The sequence below is a fragment of the Sprattus sprattus genome (assembly GCF_963457725.1).
Source record: "Sprattus sprattus genome assembly, chromosome: 3".
NCBI lineage: Eukaryota > Metazoa > Chordata > Actinopteri > Clupeiformes > Clupeidae > Sprattus > Sprattus sprattus.
Window position 1 is genome coordinate 39,750,764 of NC_137922.1, and position 14,715 is coordinate 39,765,478.

At 39.9% G+C, this 14,715-nt stretch overlaps 3 protein-coding genes across 3 annotated transcripts; all 3 read right to left on the bottom strand.

Annotated features, from left to right (window-relative positions):
- Positions 1 to 137: 137 nt before the first annotated feature.
- On the bottom strand, positions 138 to 3,856 carry mlst8 (MTOR associated protein, LST8 homolog). Its single transcript, XM_080835004.1, has 9 exons — positions 3,717 to 3,856; positions 3,424 to 3,581; positions 3,187 to 3,238; positions 2,907 to 3,069; positions 2,474 to 2,549; positions 2,184 to 2,336; positions 1,784 to 1,908; positions 740 to 903; positions 138 to 550 (listed from the first exon to the last, which is right to left on the bottom strand). Exons 2-9 carry the CDS (start codon positions 3,550 to 3,552, stop codon positions 432 to 434), a joined length of 981 nt encoding a protein of 326 aa, XP_080691130.1. The 5' UTR covers positions 3,553 to 3,581; positions 3,717 to 3,856; the 3' UTR covers positions 138 to 431.
- Positions 3,857 to 5,029: 1,173 nt separating this feature from the next.
- meiob (meiosis specific with OB-fold) lies at positions 5,030 to 10,681 on the bottom strand (the record flags this gene model as incomplete). Its single annotated transcript, XM_080833958.1, has 13 exons — positions 5,030 to 5,137; positions 5,289 to 5,375; positions 6,189 to 6,375; positions 6,474 to 6,615; positions 8,668 to 8,766; positions 8,892 to 8,987; positions 9,073 to 9,125; positions 9,239 to 9,339; positions 9,464 to 9,659; positions 9,957 to 10,029; positions 10,163 to 10,294; positions 10,389 to 10,446; positions 10,613 to 10,681. The coding sequence occupies 13 exons, from the start codon at positions 10,679 to 10,681 to the stop codon at positions 5,030 to 5,032; spliced, it is 1,401 nt and encodes a 466-aa protein (XP_080690084.1).
- An 806-nt stretch (positions 10,682 to 11,487) lies between these two features.
- Positions 11,488 to 13,457, bottom strand: msrb1b (methionine sulfoxide reductase B1b). The gene is made up of 4 exons (XM_080835005.1): positions 13,331 to 13,457; positions 12,816 to 12,958; positions 12,512 to 12,626; positions 11,488 to 12,340 (listed from the first exon to the last, which is right to left on the bottom strand). The coding sequence occupies exons 1-4, from the start codon at positions 13,383 to 13,385 to the stop codon at positions 12,321 to 12,323; spliced, it is 333 nt and encodes a 110-aa protein (XP_080691131.1). The 5' UTR covers positions 13,386 to 13,457; the 3' UTR covers positions 11,488 to 12,320.
- Between the last annotated feature and the right edge of the window lie 1,258 nt (positions 13,458 to 14,715).

Genomic DNA, 14,715 nt, shown 5'->3' on the forward strand with positions numbered 1-14,715 from the left:
AGGACTCGAGTGAGTCTCCCAATAAAGCACCATTGAGGTATTTTCTTTTGATTTGGTCCTGTGTACAAATGAAAAAAAAAAAAAAAAACTGACCACAGACTAATGAATCGACATATTGTTAATCGTGTGGTTGTAAATATTTATTTCATATGAAGAGGGAGGATTTTTAAAAAGCAGAGCTAGTTACAGGCTAACATGTATGTCTTGGTTAAAAACTGATGTGGTTAATAAATAGTTTTTGTGGCCAAACCCAGAAATGAATTACACGATGGTCCATCAACATCATTCTAATATTAATGAACTAAGATTTAAAAATACCATCTATTGTGCCATGAAGTAATGACAAGGCCAAGGCAGTTTCACAGAGTTAATAGTTATACTCAAAGTAAGAGCTTAATGAGTGTAATCAAATAAATGTGTGTATGAGTGTGTTAACCAAGGACACTGTCATTGAAGGCAAGACACACAACGGCTTTCTGATGACCACTGTACTCCCTCTTGATCTCTCCAGTTTCCACACTCCACAGGCGTGCAAGGTTGTCAGAAGAGGCTGCAAATGATCACACAGTCCACTGATTAATAACTTATGGTGTAAATCAATCATCCAAACATACAACAAACAGACTAAAAACTATTACCAAAATCAGTCAGTGAATAGCTTAATGAATTTAAACTCATTAGTCTTTTATAGCACAGAACCATAACCAGAACCATATCAACATTGGTGGTTGTGACTTACCTGTGACAATGTATTGCGAGTCCCCAGAGAAGGCGCAGTCCCACATCCAGCCACGAGAGGTCTCTCCCGGGTTATTGCTCTTGATGCTGAGCTCCGTCATCAGGGAGAAGTTGGAGGTCCTCCAGATCTTGCAGGTCTGGTCGGCTGAGCAAGTGGCCAGCAGGCTGCAACAAAGTCACAGAACCAAAAAAAATTATGGCCACCACAGGGGCAAGGGGTGTTTGTTCACACTACCACACTAAGCTCAGGTACACCGAGTGTAGGCTCAGACTTCACCTAAAGAGAATACAATTAAACTGATAACAAAATAGGTGGAAAATGTCAATACATATGAAACCATACACAAGTATGGCAAAACAAATCAATAATGCTAGAGAGAGCCAAAAACTGATACAATATGAGAACAGATTAACAGGATGTGTGGTGACTGGGCAGTGGCGGTTCTACATAGAATTACGCCCCGGGCGAGACCCCCTCCGAGCGCCCCCCCCCTGATTGCCTGATTGCGAAAGGGACTTCATTATGCAATGGAGGGATATGTACAAAATGTAAAACTAGATATGATGGATGACGAGCTTAAATTGGAGGCGAGAATTTACAGATCACATCCCATACCAGCATTGTTCAGGCACCGCAGTGAAAGATTATATTCATTTTCCTTCAGTTCATTTAAAACTCATCTGGAGCGAGGCACTGAGATGTATAACTGTGACTGGGTACTGAATATCACATTTATGTTACCCTAAAGTGGCAAACGCTAATGTGATTTTTAAAATAGTCAGAGTTTTGGCTAATTAAGCCGTAAAAATCAACTATAAGCATCGTTTCAGTGATGCAGAGACACTTAAAGCCCAACACTGAAGCAAGGTTTGTAAATGTAATCGAAGACTACTCCCTGGGACAAAAACCTTACACGTAACCATTCAAATTACATCTTTACCGTTGGAGACATGACTATCCTTATATACATTTGTTGAAAAAATAGTACAGAAGCGTCAACTGCAATAGGAGGGAGGCTGGTCCCGGTTTAGATGCAACACTCACGTGGAGTCAGGACTGAACTTGCAGCGCAGGGAATAACGTTTGTGTGCCGGGATCTTGGTCTTGGGAATGAGCTGCGTCACCTCGTCCCCCATTCCACCTGCTAGGTTCCACACATAACAGTTCCCCTAGGGAAGACAATCACAGACGCACATGAAGTCACTACCAAGAACAACAAAAAAAAGTAATGAAGCACTGCTCCAAAGGAAAGGCAAGATAAGACATGCATTGATAGCATCATGCACAAGCGCATAAGCTATCAAAATCGATCCTTTAAGAAAGCCAAATAATTAACAAATGTTTTGGATGAAATGATTCCTCATGTTTCCTGGTTGCATACATCACATACATAAGGCATTCAAAGTCAAAAAGCAGACCGGGCAAACCGAAGGCAGAGACTTACCGAGCTGTTGACTGCAGCCATATAGCTGGCGTCAGGGTCTATGTGCACAGAGTTGATTGACACCTCAGGCTCAGGTATGAGCTGTTCATTGTGATCCGTCTTCAAATCCCAGATGTGGATCACGCCACTTTGGTCCCCCACAATCAGTTCAGCCTAGAACAGACACAACGGGCACCACAATGGTGACAATGTTGAGATTCATGGATTCATTCCTAGTCTTGGAATCTCAACATTCCTGATAAATATAGCGATATTTTATTATTTTTTTTATTCTTTGAATTGCTAGTCACCTGGTTTGGGTGTAAGCACACACAGTTGATGGGTGCATTCACTTGGAAGATTCTTTGGCACTGAAGATTTCTTGACCTAGAAATGTAACATAAGCAGTTCATAACATTCCTGCAAACAAATATGGCATCTATCTGAAGTACCTTATGAATTAAATTCAGAAACAGAAAAGTGTTTAGATGCAAATGCTCCACAAAAAATTTAAAAAGGTAGGACGGCAGTGAGTTCTCCTCTCTTTACAAAAGACTGCCTTTTTTTGTGGAATCAAGTATGTGATCAATGTTTTCTCAACGTTCTCTAATAGATCTCAAACTACAACGAGACACTTTAAATGGCTTTAACTTTGAGTAAGATTAAGTTTTGCGTGATGGACCTTTTTCATTTATATATTATGCATGTTTAACAAACTTTAAGTCTCTTCTCCAAGTAGTTTACCTCAGGTCCCAAATGCGGGCCATACAGTCCTCCCCTCCTGTGTACATCCAGCGGCCATCCTCATGAAAGCCCACTGAAGTGATATTCTTACTAACACCATCGTAGTTTATGACAGGGTTGGGATTGTTAGAGTTCAAGTCGTACATGCGGATGTGCTGATAACCTGCAAAATATGTTGAATACCAAATAATTGAATACCATTAAAGCCAACCAGCTACCAGGTTAGTGCAAGCAGGTTAGCACATTGTACGGCTGATCTCTACAATGCTCTCTCACTAACCTGCTGCTGCGATCATGCTTCGGTCAGGTGTTACTTCAAGAGAGTTCACCTGCTGAGGACAGTGGTTAAGGAAAATACCGGCTAAAACTCAGTAGAGGTCTGGAATCTTAACAGATTAGCTTGTATGTAAACATTATTTTCTTATATTAACAGCAAAACACACACACAATTTAGGACGTTTAAGACATCCTTGGTGTCAAGCATGTCAAGATGACGTCTCTTTAGGAAAAAGGATACCGAGTCCTGATGCTGCACTGTCCTGGTGCAGATTCCACTGTGAGCTTGCCAGAAACGAACGGTGTGATCATAGCCAGCGGTGGCTAGGATCACCGGGTCACTCCCGACAGTACCTTGGTTAACGTTCATGCTTGAATGATGGCGTTAGCTTCTCCAACCTTAAACACACAATGTGGCAAACGTTATGTATGTGCAAACCAAGGACTCGGACTTCTAGCAAACACATCATTTGACGTTAGCTAGCTATGGCTAAAGAACAGGACAGCCAAAAAGTCGTTCTCAGGTTTCCTTACCAAAAGCCTAATTGTGCACGGACGCTTCAACATGAACAGGAGAAATAATACATACTTTAATATGTATGACATTTATAGCATGTTAGCTGGTTAGGTAGCCTGTGTGCTGTTTTGGTTTAGATATCGTAGGGTGTCCTCAAAGTCACGTTCCCTACAGAAACAACCGATATGCACAATGTTCCTACCCCCTTCTTCGTCCACTGGTTGCGCACTAATTGTTGATGTAAATACCGCCACCTACTGTGCTGAAGTACACAAAGGCTACAAGTCAAGATGCATTCCACTAGTGACTAGGCCTTCTCTTTTCCTCTCCGATTCCCCTGCCTTAATTCCCTTCAAATGTCCTCTTTTTAAATGTATAGTATACCTTAACTTACATATTCCAAAAGAGCTTATTTGAGGACAGGGCGTTGTGTCAAGTAAAGAGGTGGTTCTTATGGAAAATCTACATCTAACTTTTTAAACATTACATTATCTTATATTGTTGACAGTTCATTTTAAGATCTGAAAACAAAAATCCTTTCTGAAATAATCAATCGCTCCAAGAACTGTACTTTCTTGTTGATGATTTTGAGAGGTTGGGAGCAGCTCCTTCAACCCATTCCACTAATGGGGAAAAAGACTATCAAACTAACTTAGTTATGAAAGTGAATGGAAAAGGCAGACCCTATCGTTATGCCAAACAAAATGAAATTCAAAGCTGACTGTGACACTTCTGAGCATCCCCTTTTTCAATTTCTCTCACTTAATCCTATTTTTTATTTTATTCATTTTTTAAGTTTATTTTCACCACTGTATTTTCACAGTGCTTCCTCCTGTTTGTGCTGTCTTCTGCACCTTTAAGACCATTAATTTCAGTGAATCTTAAGACAGGATTTAAGTTACTAATTCATCCAAACTAAGCACTAAAAGAAATTCAGAGCATCTCACGGACTGCAGAACAGTATGAAGCTTGGCTCTCTGTTGTATGCTTGTATTTCGGACTGGTCATCGGTAACTGTTTCACTAAGGTCCTTGCTGTTGTTGTGCCTGTATCTGTAGTATGCAGTTAGCTAGTGTGGCATTATGGGTAGAAGTAGTACTGAACAACAATAAAGAGTTGGACGTGGTACATCAAACAAAGTTTTATCATATGAACAAGAATGTAAACAAGATGTCTATAAACAAACATCTGTATAATAAATAAATAAATAAATGCAATAAAAACAATAGTCTATGGAAATAATATTATATTGCACAAAAGTTAAATAAAGTGCACCAATATAACAAATACAAAGAAAAAAAGACATCTGCAAAGACGTGTGACCGTGGCGTCACTGAAGCTCTGTCTCCAAACTTTGCTTGACTTCCACAGAATCAGCGAGTGTGCAGGACAGGATGGTGGCTCTCCAACCACTCCTGACTTTGGGTGCAGGCTGGACCTGAAACACAAAAGGCTTTACCTCTGTAGGAACCATACTGCTCATGGCTGTAAGAATCAAGATCACTTTGATATAAAGTCTAATTCAAAGTCAACACATGGTGCTCATATATAAGAGGGGTACTGTAGGACATCATAGGTTTTCTTCCAACCTTCAGGTAAATTTTGCATCTTTCCAGAAGAAATCTCCATTTCAAAGCTGTCTTTTCTCCTTCAGAGAGATTCACATATTCCTCCGCCTGAGATAGCAAAACACAGGAAATAAGAAAGCTTATTTGTGTGTGAAAATATGAAATAATCCATAAATTGTGAAAGTAAATAAATCTATCTTTCCACTGCCAACAAAGTAATAAACTGACAGATATCAGTCTGGCAGATTACATACTGTATCTCTAATAATGCTACTGAAACCAACACTAGTTCTCTCTAGTTTCTCGTATCTTACATACCTTATTTCTGTTATATTCTTTAAAAAATAAGTTTAAGCGGTCTGCAAAGCATCTTTCCTAATTTTTTGGGTCGTTTTCAACCTGGCACTGTGATTCTTTTTATAGCATAGCAAACTGCAGTTATGTCATTGATTGGAATTTAAGACTATTTACTTTAACTGAAGGATATTTTTCTATATCTTTACTGTAAATAGTTTCTATTTTCAAAGCGTCTTTCGATTTATGATTTTTTTTTTCAGTTTCTGATTATTCAATCTCCCCCAGTTAAAATAAATAAATAAAACAAAAAAGAAAGCGGAGAAAAGAACAGTATGAGGATGTGGAAATATATTTCATAATTAATTATATGCCAATATTAATTCAAAGTGACGCTTTGAAAGCACAGTTATTGCATAGCCAAAAAAGGTTAGAAAATACAACATTTGTCCAATTTAATACGCCCACTTCCATTCCTGTGTCTAAATAGAGACACAGAGACAGATAATTCTGTTGGTTGAACAGATACAGATACTGCAATGCTGTGGACCTCTAGTAAACACAACAAATTTGAGAAATATACACATCCTTTGAGCACACAGTGATTTGCAAGATGCCCGTACTTACAGTGCGGCCCAGAGTTTTCTCAGCCACAGTAGCAGCGAGGCAGCAGGACTGTAGTGTGCCTGTATGATCGCTGATGTCCATGAATATGTCAAAGCCTGACATCATTTCCAGCTCCTGGTCTTGACCAGCACAGGAGAAACTGGTGCACACCATCATTTCTTCAGCCACTGGCAATCTACATCTGGCACTGAAAGGATTAAGAGCAAAAACAATTCATGCCACATGTATTTTAACATTTATGTTGAAATGACCAAGGTGATCATAACTCCACTGGAACAGGCTTACCATCTGTTCCTGACCACCTTGGAGGGGCTGTCCAGAGGAAATGCAGAGATGAAGGCATATGTAATGGCATAACACACATCAAGAGTGTCTTGGGTTTTGCTCCTCAGCTGGCTCACGGTCAGTACATCAGTGATGGTGTCCACTGATAAAAAAGAGGACATACAGTAAAGGCATACTAATAACCCACCTGTATCTGATAATGTAAGAATAGAAATCAGAGGAGTTGCTTGTATCAGTAGCCCCTTATACATGCGTCAATGTAAAGCGGTTACATTGCGCCTACCACGATAGAAACTCGCGAGCGTGTTACAATTGCCTCATGTATAAGGGGTCTAGATGTAAACCGTTAGTTTTTCCGCCGATCGTCTGAGCCTTTCGAGAGAGGTGGTTTACCACGTTAATTCGTCTTACAAAAGGGCGTGTCAAATCAGGCCGATGTGTCATGGGGGAGGCCGTGCGTGACTGGGGGGAGACGGTGACAGGAGGCTAGAAAGTTCACTCCATCATCTCTTTGAAATTCCTTATTCCATGAGTGGTAGGCTACAATGACTGGCTGTTTTAAAATATAACTAATAGCCTAACGAAACAAAATAACCCAGGAAGTTTCATCTTCGACGTTAAGGCTTCTTCCAATACTGACAGCTGACTCATAGCTTGCAGGTTTGCGGGAGACGCGACATTTGAGGGATGTCACTTAATTTAAACCTTTTTTGCTTCCGTTAGTGTGTGTGTGTGTGTGTGTGTGTGTGTGATAGAGACAGAGAGGACTCAGTAAAACATCAGAAAACACCGTGTCTCGTAAGCCTTAAACTATCAATCACCCCCACAATGAAATATGCCATTACAGTCGCGACAAACTTCTTGGCATTGTGGTGCGCCCAAAACGCAAGCTATAAACGTAGCCATCCTAATGTAACCAAAATATACCTCTGCTGATATGCCTAACCTTCGTTCTATTTAGAATTTGTCTTAGCACTATGCAGGAATAAAATAGCATCTACAGTGTCAGGATTCAGGCGCTCTCGCCTGGCTTCTATAACGCGCCCTGCTGCACTGTAGGAGCGCTCACTCGCAGCACCTGTTGCTGGAACGCATATAATTCGTTTTGCAAGGTGCTGTAGTCGTGGGAACGACTGGCCTGGTTTCTCCCAAAAGGAAAGTAGATTTTCCTCTGCTGATCCCGCGTCTGTATGGAAGTTTGTAGAGAGATTGCCGGGGAGTAAAATGCTCCCTTTCCGTTACGTCTGCTGCTGGCTAGTAATACAGACAGCCGGAAAGGTTAATAAACGGAATGAAATAGCTACACATTACACACGCTATGTTTTAATAAAAGCCACGTTACTCACATACTGGTTAACACTGTTTGTTACAGCACATAAATGTTTGTCGCTACATCCAAACTGCGTCACCGTTGTCCCTCCCTGTGCTCCAGCCGCACCATTTTGCTTGCAATGTGAATCATTTAATTGAAATATGCTTATTGGCATTTGTTGCACCTTAATCATTTTCTACAAACATGATATGCTATGTATGGTGTAGTAGACTGAGACTCTATTCACTACTGCACAAAAACTAGACACGTTTGAAAAACTAGACGTTTGAAATGAAGTAGGTTAACTTTCGCCAATATCTCCGTAAGGGAGATGGGTTATGTGCTCAAATTTCCTGGGATCAAAGAAGACGTTAGTATTCATGTGCAAACTAAAAATCACGTCTCAGGATTGCTGCGCATGCAAGTTATTTCGGGTGTCTCAACTGTAACTAATACCACTGTCATATAATTATGAGTCCAGTAAAAGACGGAGCAAACACAGTTTTCTACCGTTGTTGAAACACATCCACGCGTAGACTCGTTTTCTTTCCATCCGAGAGTGGTTATTCAAAGAAAATATTAAGAACTATATGCTGATAGAAAGAAGGGAACTTTAAGCCACTACACTGCCTGTGCCCGATGCGGATCCACGTTGATGTTGTTAGTAAACAAACCAGGTGGGAGCACATCTCCGTGGTCTTTGCGCATGCCCGAGGCAATGTAACCGCTTTACATTTTGCACATGTATACAGGTAACGACAAGAGCCGTTTCCCTTGAAAATCTTCACACCTACACGCGAATACGATACGATAAACTGATCTGATCTCAGTGGCACATGTATAAGGCCCTAGTGCAAGACAGTATGAATAGTATGCCCTTACATGGAATGTTCTCTCCTGACTGATTGTCTGTCTCGTCCAGGGCTCCTGATTCAGAGAAGTCCTTGGCATAATTGAAGAGCTGGTTGGCCTCTGGAGTGTCTACACGTGTGTAGAAAATATGAGCAAATAAATACATTAATAACGACTCATTAGTAATGGCTACAAAATCAGAAATCAACATTAGATAGGAGGGCAACAAAAACACAGCAAATGAAAAATCTCACCAGGATTGATGGTGATGATTGTTTTAGACGTAGCAGTAGCAGTCATGGTGTTACGAAAGCTATCAAATTTCACACGGGCGTCAGCAATGAACAACACTGCAATGTAATTTGCTACAGATTAACATAACACTTTATTTTTACATGCCAGTTGTACGGAATAGGAAGAGGTTCAAAAACATACCTGTCTCTTTCGGTGTCAGTGACTGCACAAGTTGTATAGTCTCGCGATCCCAGCTGCAGCGCATACAACAGAAACAGTGTTAGTCTGAAAACTTTACCATACAGGTTTGGCCTGAACTTGACAGATTTTTAAAATCCAGCCTAAAAAACAAACCAAAAAAACTTACCAAACTAGAGGAAAGGAGGTCACTGTGTCATCAAAGAGCTTTATTTCAATGCGCTGCCCTTTACGCCCATCTGTGGTGGTGAAGAACTTCTGCTCTCCAACCTATATTCAATACCCAAGACGTATTTAATAAAGCAGTCATAACACTTCAGTGAACTTCCTAATTCTATTATCTGTTGAGCTCTCTGTCTGACAATTGGCTAAAAGATTACTAATAGGTCCTTACCGATCTGAGAGCGGACAGAATGTTGATCACACTCCCGTCTAGGTTTTGACCATTGGCATTGATGTCTCCCAAGGTGTAGAAGTCTCGTGGGTCTTTGACTGGCATGTGGAGGAGGGGAAGAAGTCTGTTTTCCTCCTCCACATCTGCACACAGTCTTATCACAGAGTGAGTTTCAGTCATCAACAACCTGAAGAAACTAAGAAAGGAGCAAACCTGCTCAGAAACAGAATGCTGTAGGAAATTTTTGTCGATATGGATAGTCGTGAACCTAATTTTACATTTTCTACAAAAAAAGTTATATTATGGTTCCCTAGATCTAAAAGCACTAATTATGTTTCTGGTAATACAATGACAGATGTATTATACTGTCTTTTTTTGTAGTAAATTATGAACTGGCAACTGTTGCAAAAACTAGATGTTTAAGCCATTTACAAGTTCAGTGCTTTTCATATTCATTAATGATTAAACATATCCTTTATACGTGGAGCGTTACCTTGGAGTTGTTGGACAATATCGTTCCTCCTTTTCTGGGTCTTTGGGTGCAACTAGTGGATTTTCCATAACAACTACAGAGAACACAAACTAAAGGTTTTGTTCTGACTTGAGATCCTGGGGTTATGTCAGTTTGTCTAGAATACACAAACAGTAATACACAAAGCCAGAAACCGGGGAACACAGCACCTCAACGCACACTCTTACCACAATCTCCTGTTCTGAAACTGCCACACAGCCCGTTGATATACTCTTCACTGCCCCATGAGGCTACATTAATGAAGTGGTTGGGGGAATCTTTTAATGTAAAGCTGAAGGTGAACCTCTCGCTGCCAAAATCTGCCAAAATGTGTTGTTTTAGTACAGAGTTCACTCTTGATAGAGAAAATGTCTGAAGTAAATATGTGGCCTGCTAATGTTCCTATTAATTTACTTTTCCTGTCAGGAAATCCTCTTGCATCTGTTTTCCCAATGACCACTCCAACTATCCTCTGCAATATGTAAAATGACAGTAGTTGAATCAGTTGACATTACTGACGGCGTTTTCATTTATATTAGCAAAGATGCTAGCTAGCGCACAGGGGGTATTAATATGTTAACGTTAGGTAAGTGAAAGCATAGATTAGTTTGGAAGTTCAACAAAGAAAGGTTACTCACCGCCTGTGTGGTGTTTGGGTTTAATTCTGATATGGGTACATAGTTTCTAACTGATGCGTTGAATGACATTTTATATCCAGCGTGTATGGATCTGACAAGACAAAAAGAATAAAACAGGCAACCTGTTTAGACTATAAATAATTACATGCTAGCACATTAGCTAGTTAGCATACTCAGGATAGCTTTGCTAAGCGTTGTAACTTCGTAGGAATTTTAAAGACACCACTTTACTAAATGGTCCGACACCCCCGTTGAATAAAGTGGGAAAACGGACACTAAACAAGCAAGTATAACTTAAAATAATGTGTTTAATATCATAACAAGTTAAGTTTCTATTTAGCTAACCTGTAATCTAAGTCTAACGTCCTGCCGGCACGAGCCTGTGATGTTAAATGTGGCTCGGTCCAGAAAGCAAATTGTGTACAAGACACCAATTTGATTATCAGGAGTGGCATGTCACCTTGAAATAGTCATGTTTCTGTTTAAATGAGGGAGTATAGTTCATTTGTTTGAGGCATGCTTTATAAATACAATCATAGTTTTGGTATTATTATAATTGTTAATTGGTTGTTTTTACTTTCAATTGATATTTTATATTGTTCTTGCTATTATTATCATGGTAGTGTCTACGGCAGCGAATCGGAACTACTTAATGCCATAAAAGCGTTCCATTCTATGGGATGTACATTTGTGTGAGGGCGAATCAAGGTGTAACTTATGTGTAGTTGACTTTATGATATAAGGTTTATCTTGCCACGGTAATGTTACCACACAGACCGGAGCTGATCACTTGCAGTGTGACTATTTGTTCTGACTCGTGTGAACCTACTGTAGTCCTAAATCAATAACGTCAAATCTAATCACACACCTTTGTAGATCAGAGATAGTACTTTATTCATGTATTGAGGCATAAAACACAAATTAAACTAAAACATATTAAATGCATATGGAATTTAGCTAAATGTCCTTATTGCTGAGAATGACTTTTACTGTGACACATATGTGTATTGTATGCATAGGAGTTTACCACCAATCTCTTTGGCTCTTACATGATTCTGTCAGTCTGAGATTAAAAATTAAATTATGCAAAATAAGTTCTTACATAAACTATGTGAAAATATACACTCATTGTTAAACTTTAGATTTGGTCTGTTTTGCTGGTCCGAAGCCGAGTGCAATGGTTCTTCCTCCTGCCCCCGCTGGTCTCCTTTCACTTCTATATAACAACATTGCTAAGACACAATGCAAAGTAAAGGAAAAAAAAGGAAAGCCACATTGTAGGCCTGTCTTGCCTTTTTTTAATTCATCTTTCTTGTTTGGTTATTTTCACCCCGCCAGCAATGATGCTAGCTGTATAGGATTTCCAAGTAGCCCAGACCCCCAATTTTATGAAGAACTCTGGTAACTTGGACCATTTCGGTCCCTTGGTGTGCATCCAAGTTCGGAAAACAGCTTTCACTTAAATTTTTTTTTTTTTAAACTGCTCAAGCGGACCCCTGTCCGCACTCAAAGCTCTCACCTACCATGATATTTTCAACATGCTAGTCTGCAAATGTATGAAAATAAAACTCTTTCTGTTTTCAAGATGAACACAAAAACATCAGTGAACAGGATGGCATGTTAGGCCTTTTCCCCATCCACATCATAAGGCATTCATCCCTTCCACAGACTTGTGCAAGCAACAGCAACATTGGATGTCAGCCTCACTTTACTGTCCGTCAACCTTGTCTGCAAGAGAGAGAAGAAAAGACATATTCAATAATAGACTTCAAAAAAACTAAACAGTGAGACATTAACGACATATTAAAAATGAACAGAGATAAATGAGGATTTAAGTTATTGTGCAAACCTCTTTGATAGGGATTTTCAAGTGTTTTAAAATCAACAGCATAGGCCTACCTTTAGGGACAAACTTCAGCGAGTGGCTGAATATTCAGAACCGTGACGTGCCATCCTCCGGCCCATCACCGACAAATTCATGGCCTAGGCCATTCCCACACTTGCCACACAGAACCTAAAGCACAAACAGAGAGGTATATTACGGGCATCTCTTTAATTATGTGCCTTTGTTCCTATGGTCATAGGTCTGAGTATAATGACACTATCTAATCATTGCTCCTATAGCCTAATAAAAACAAACATCTGTCTCACACACACACTCAATAACAACATGAAACTTGTTTTAACAGTTTAGACATTTAACCTTGAAGGCTGTGAGACTCTCCATGTGTTTAGTCACACTGTCTTCGCGGATTGTTTCTGTGAAGGCAGGCCATGGCGAAGAGTGGGCATATTTAGATCTACTATTAAACAAAGGATGCCCACACTGGGAACAGGCGTATATTCCTATGACAGAAGAAAGCAATGAAAATCAATTCACTCCAAGGTTAAGTAACGATTAGGTAACTTTTGAATTCGGTGCTCCCACAATAGACCAGTTGGCTGAACAGTGAAATTTTACATCAAACGTTATGTTCAAAGCAGCAACTACATTATGTCTATTTGGCTATCGTTTGGCTTGATCTTACGTCACATATTCGTAAACTGTATGAGTCATCATTGGGTAAAAACTAGCAGATACCTTACACAACACTAAAGTTATCTAACTCAGGAATAACGTTAGCAAGCCTGTAGCAAGTATAGTAGCTATACATATAATAGATAAAGAGTTGCCCTCTAGCTAAGGGTATCGCTTGTTCATGCCAATGGATTACGTACCTGTTTTGAAATGGTCTTTGTAATATTCTTTGCCAAAAAAGGAGCAAAAAGACATTTTGTCTATGATGTTTTGCCAGTATACACTCAACGCTGCTTGCGATTATCTAAATACATTGAAGACTACAAGATCTGGTCACCTGATTCGTCAATGTTATTTCACTAGTGGTGGGAAAGCTGGCATTTTGGCACACTACTGCCCCTGCTGGGGAGGAGTGCGCAGAGGAATAAAAACAAAAGCTAAACAATAGTGATTTCATGAACTTACAAAATGGAGCAATAACTATTAACAAATCAAGAAAACATTATTGGAAAAGGAAGAATACGATGTAATAGATCTGCAGCACTGAATCCGGAGTATGTTCCAGGTACTTTGTTATGCACTTTACTGGAATAAAGACAGATTGCTGCATCAGCCACAAAAGAAACTTCCCTTTTCTTAAAGGGCCAAACATCAACAACAACCAAACAAATACATAAAAAAGATTATGCTACACTGTCCATTCCCATTTCCCAGACTTTCCCAGTACAAGGATAATACACTATTTGGTTTTGATTTAAGCTGTTATCATATCCCAGAGATGTAAAAGCGAACCCTGTTCTTTCCTGAGTATTATGCTATACATTCAGTGTATTGTTTTCCTATCAAATTAAGACCAATGTGCAGCTATGCAAAAGCGGATGGGAATATTTTTTTCTTTTCTGCTGTAGCCTTTTATTACGTTGCAAAATTGTCTGGCTCTGAAGATGTAAATCTCCCCTACTTTCTGAATCTCGTGTCCTGCTTTTACGGTTCAGAGGTTAGATTTTACATTTAGCTTTTGCCATATCCAAGGACACCTTCAGCCACACATTCACATTCTGAATACAAGACTGGCCTGCTTTTTCACCCGTTGCAAGAACCTTTAACAATTCTACGTCTGGATCCTGCTGCAGAAGGATATGTTTAATGTAATGTGTTTTGTCCATCTAAGGTGAAGAGCGCTTCGCCATCTGAGGGTTACAGGTCTAAGACAATCAGTGGGTGCGGAAATGGCTAGTGAGGCCGAATCGAGCCCGAAAGGTTCTGGGACAGTAAGGACCAGGGATGGAAGTCACACCAGGGAGAGGGTTGTTGGTGAGCTCTATCTCTTGGCTTGTCTCCACTCTCCTGCTGCCTCTGCCCTATGGTCCTGAGCAGTGGCCTCCCAGGTGTCGGGGGTGGACTGCCCTACAAAGCAAAAAGGCAGTAACTGCATTTTTTGGCGAAAATTAGTTATTGAGTTTTTTGTAACATTCAAAGCATTCTTTGTCATGTAACAAAACATCTCATCTCAAATGTATGTCGTTTTGGAGAAAATTGTTGGGTGTTTGTACAGTAACTACAAAAACTGCTAGTAAAGCAAAGC

What these genes read in the sequence shown, in the direction of transcription:
- mlst8 (XM_080835004.1), bottom strand. Translation starts at nt 3,552, where the DNA reads ATGAACGTTAACCAAGGTACTGTCGGGAGTGACCCGGTGATCCTAGCC. An exon ending in CAGTGCAGCATCAGGACTCG is followed by an intron (nt 3,239 to 3,423) that starts GTATCCTTTTTC and finishes CACTGTCCTCAG; the next exon opens with CAGGTGAACTCTCTTGAAGT. An exon ending in TGGCTGCAGTCAACAGCTCG is followed by an intron (nt 1,909 to 2,183) that starts GTAAGTCTCTGC and finishes TGTCTTCCCTAG; the next exon opens with GGGAACTGTTATGTGTGGAA.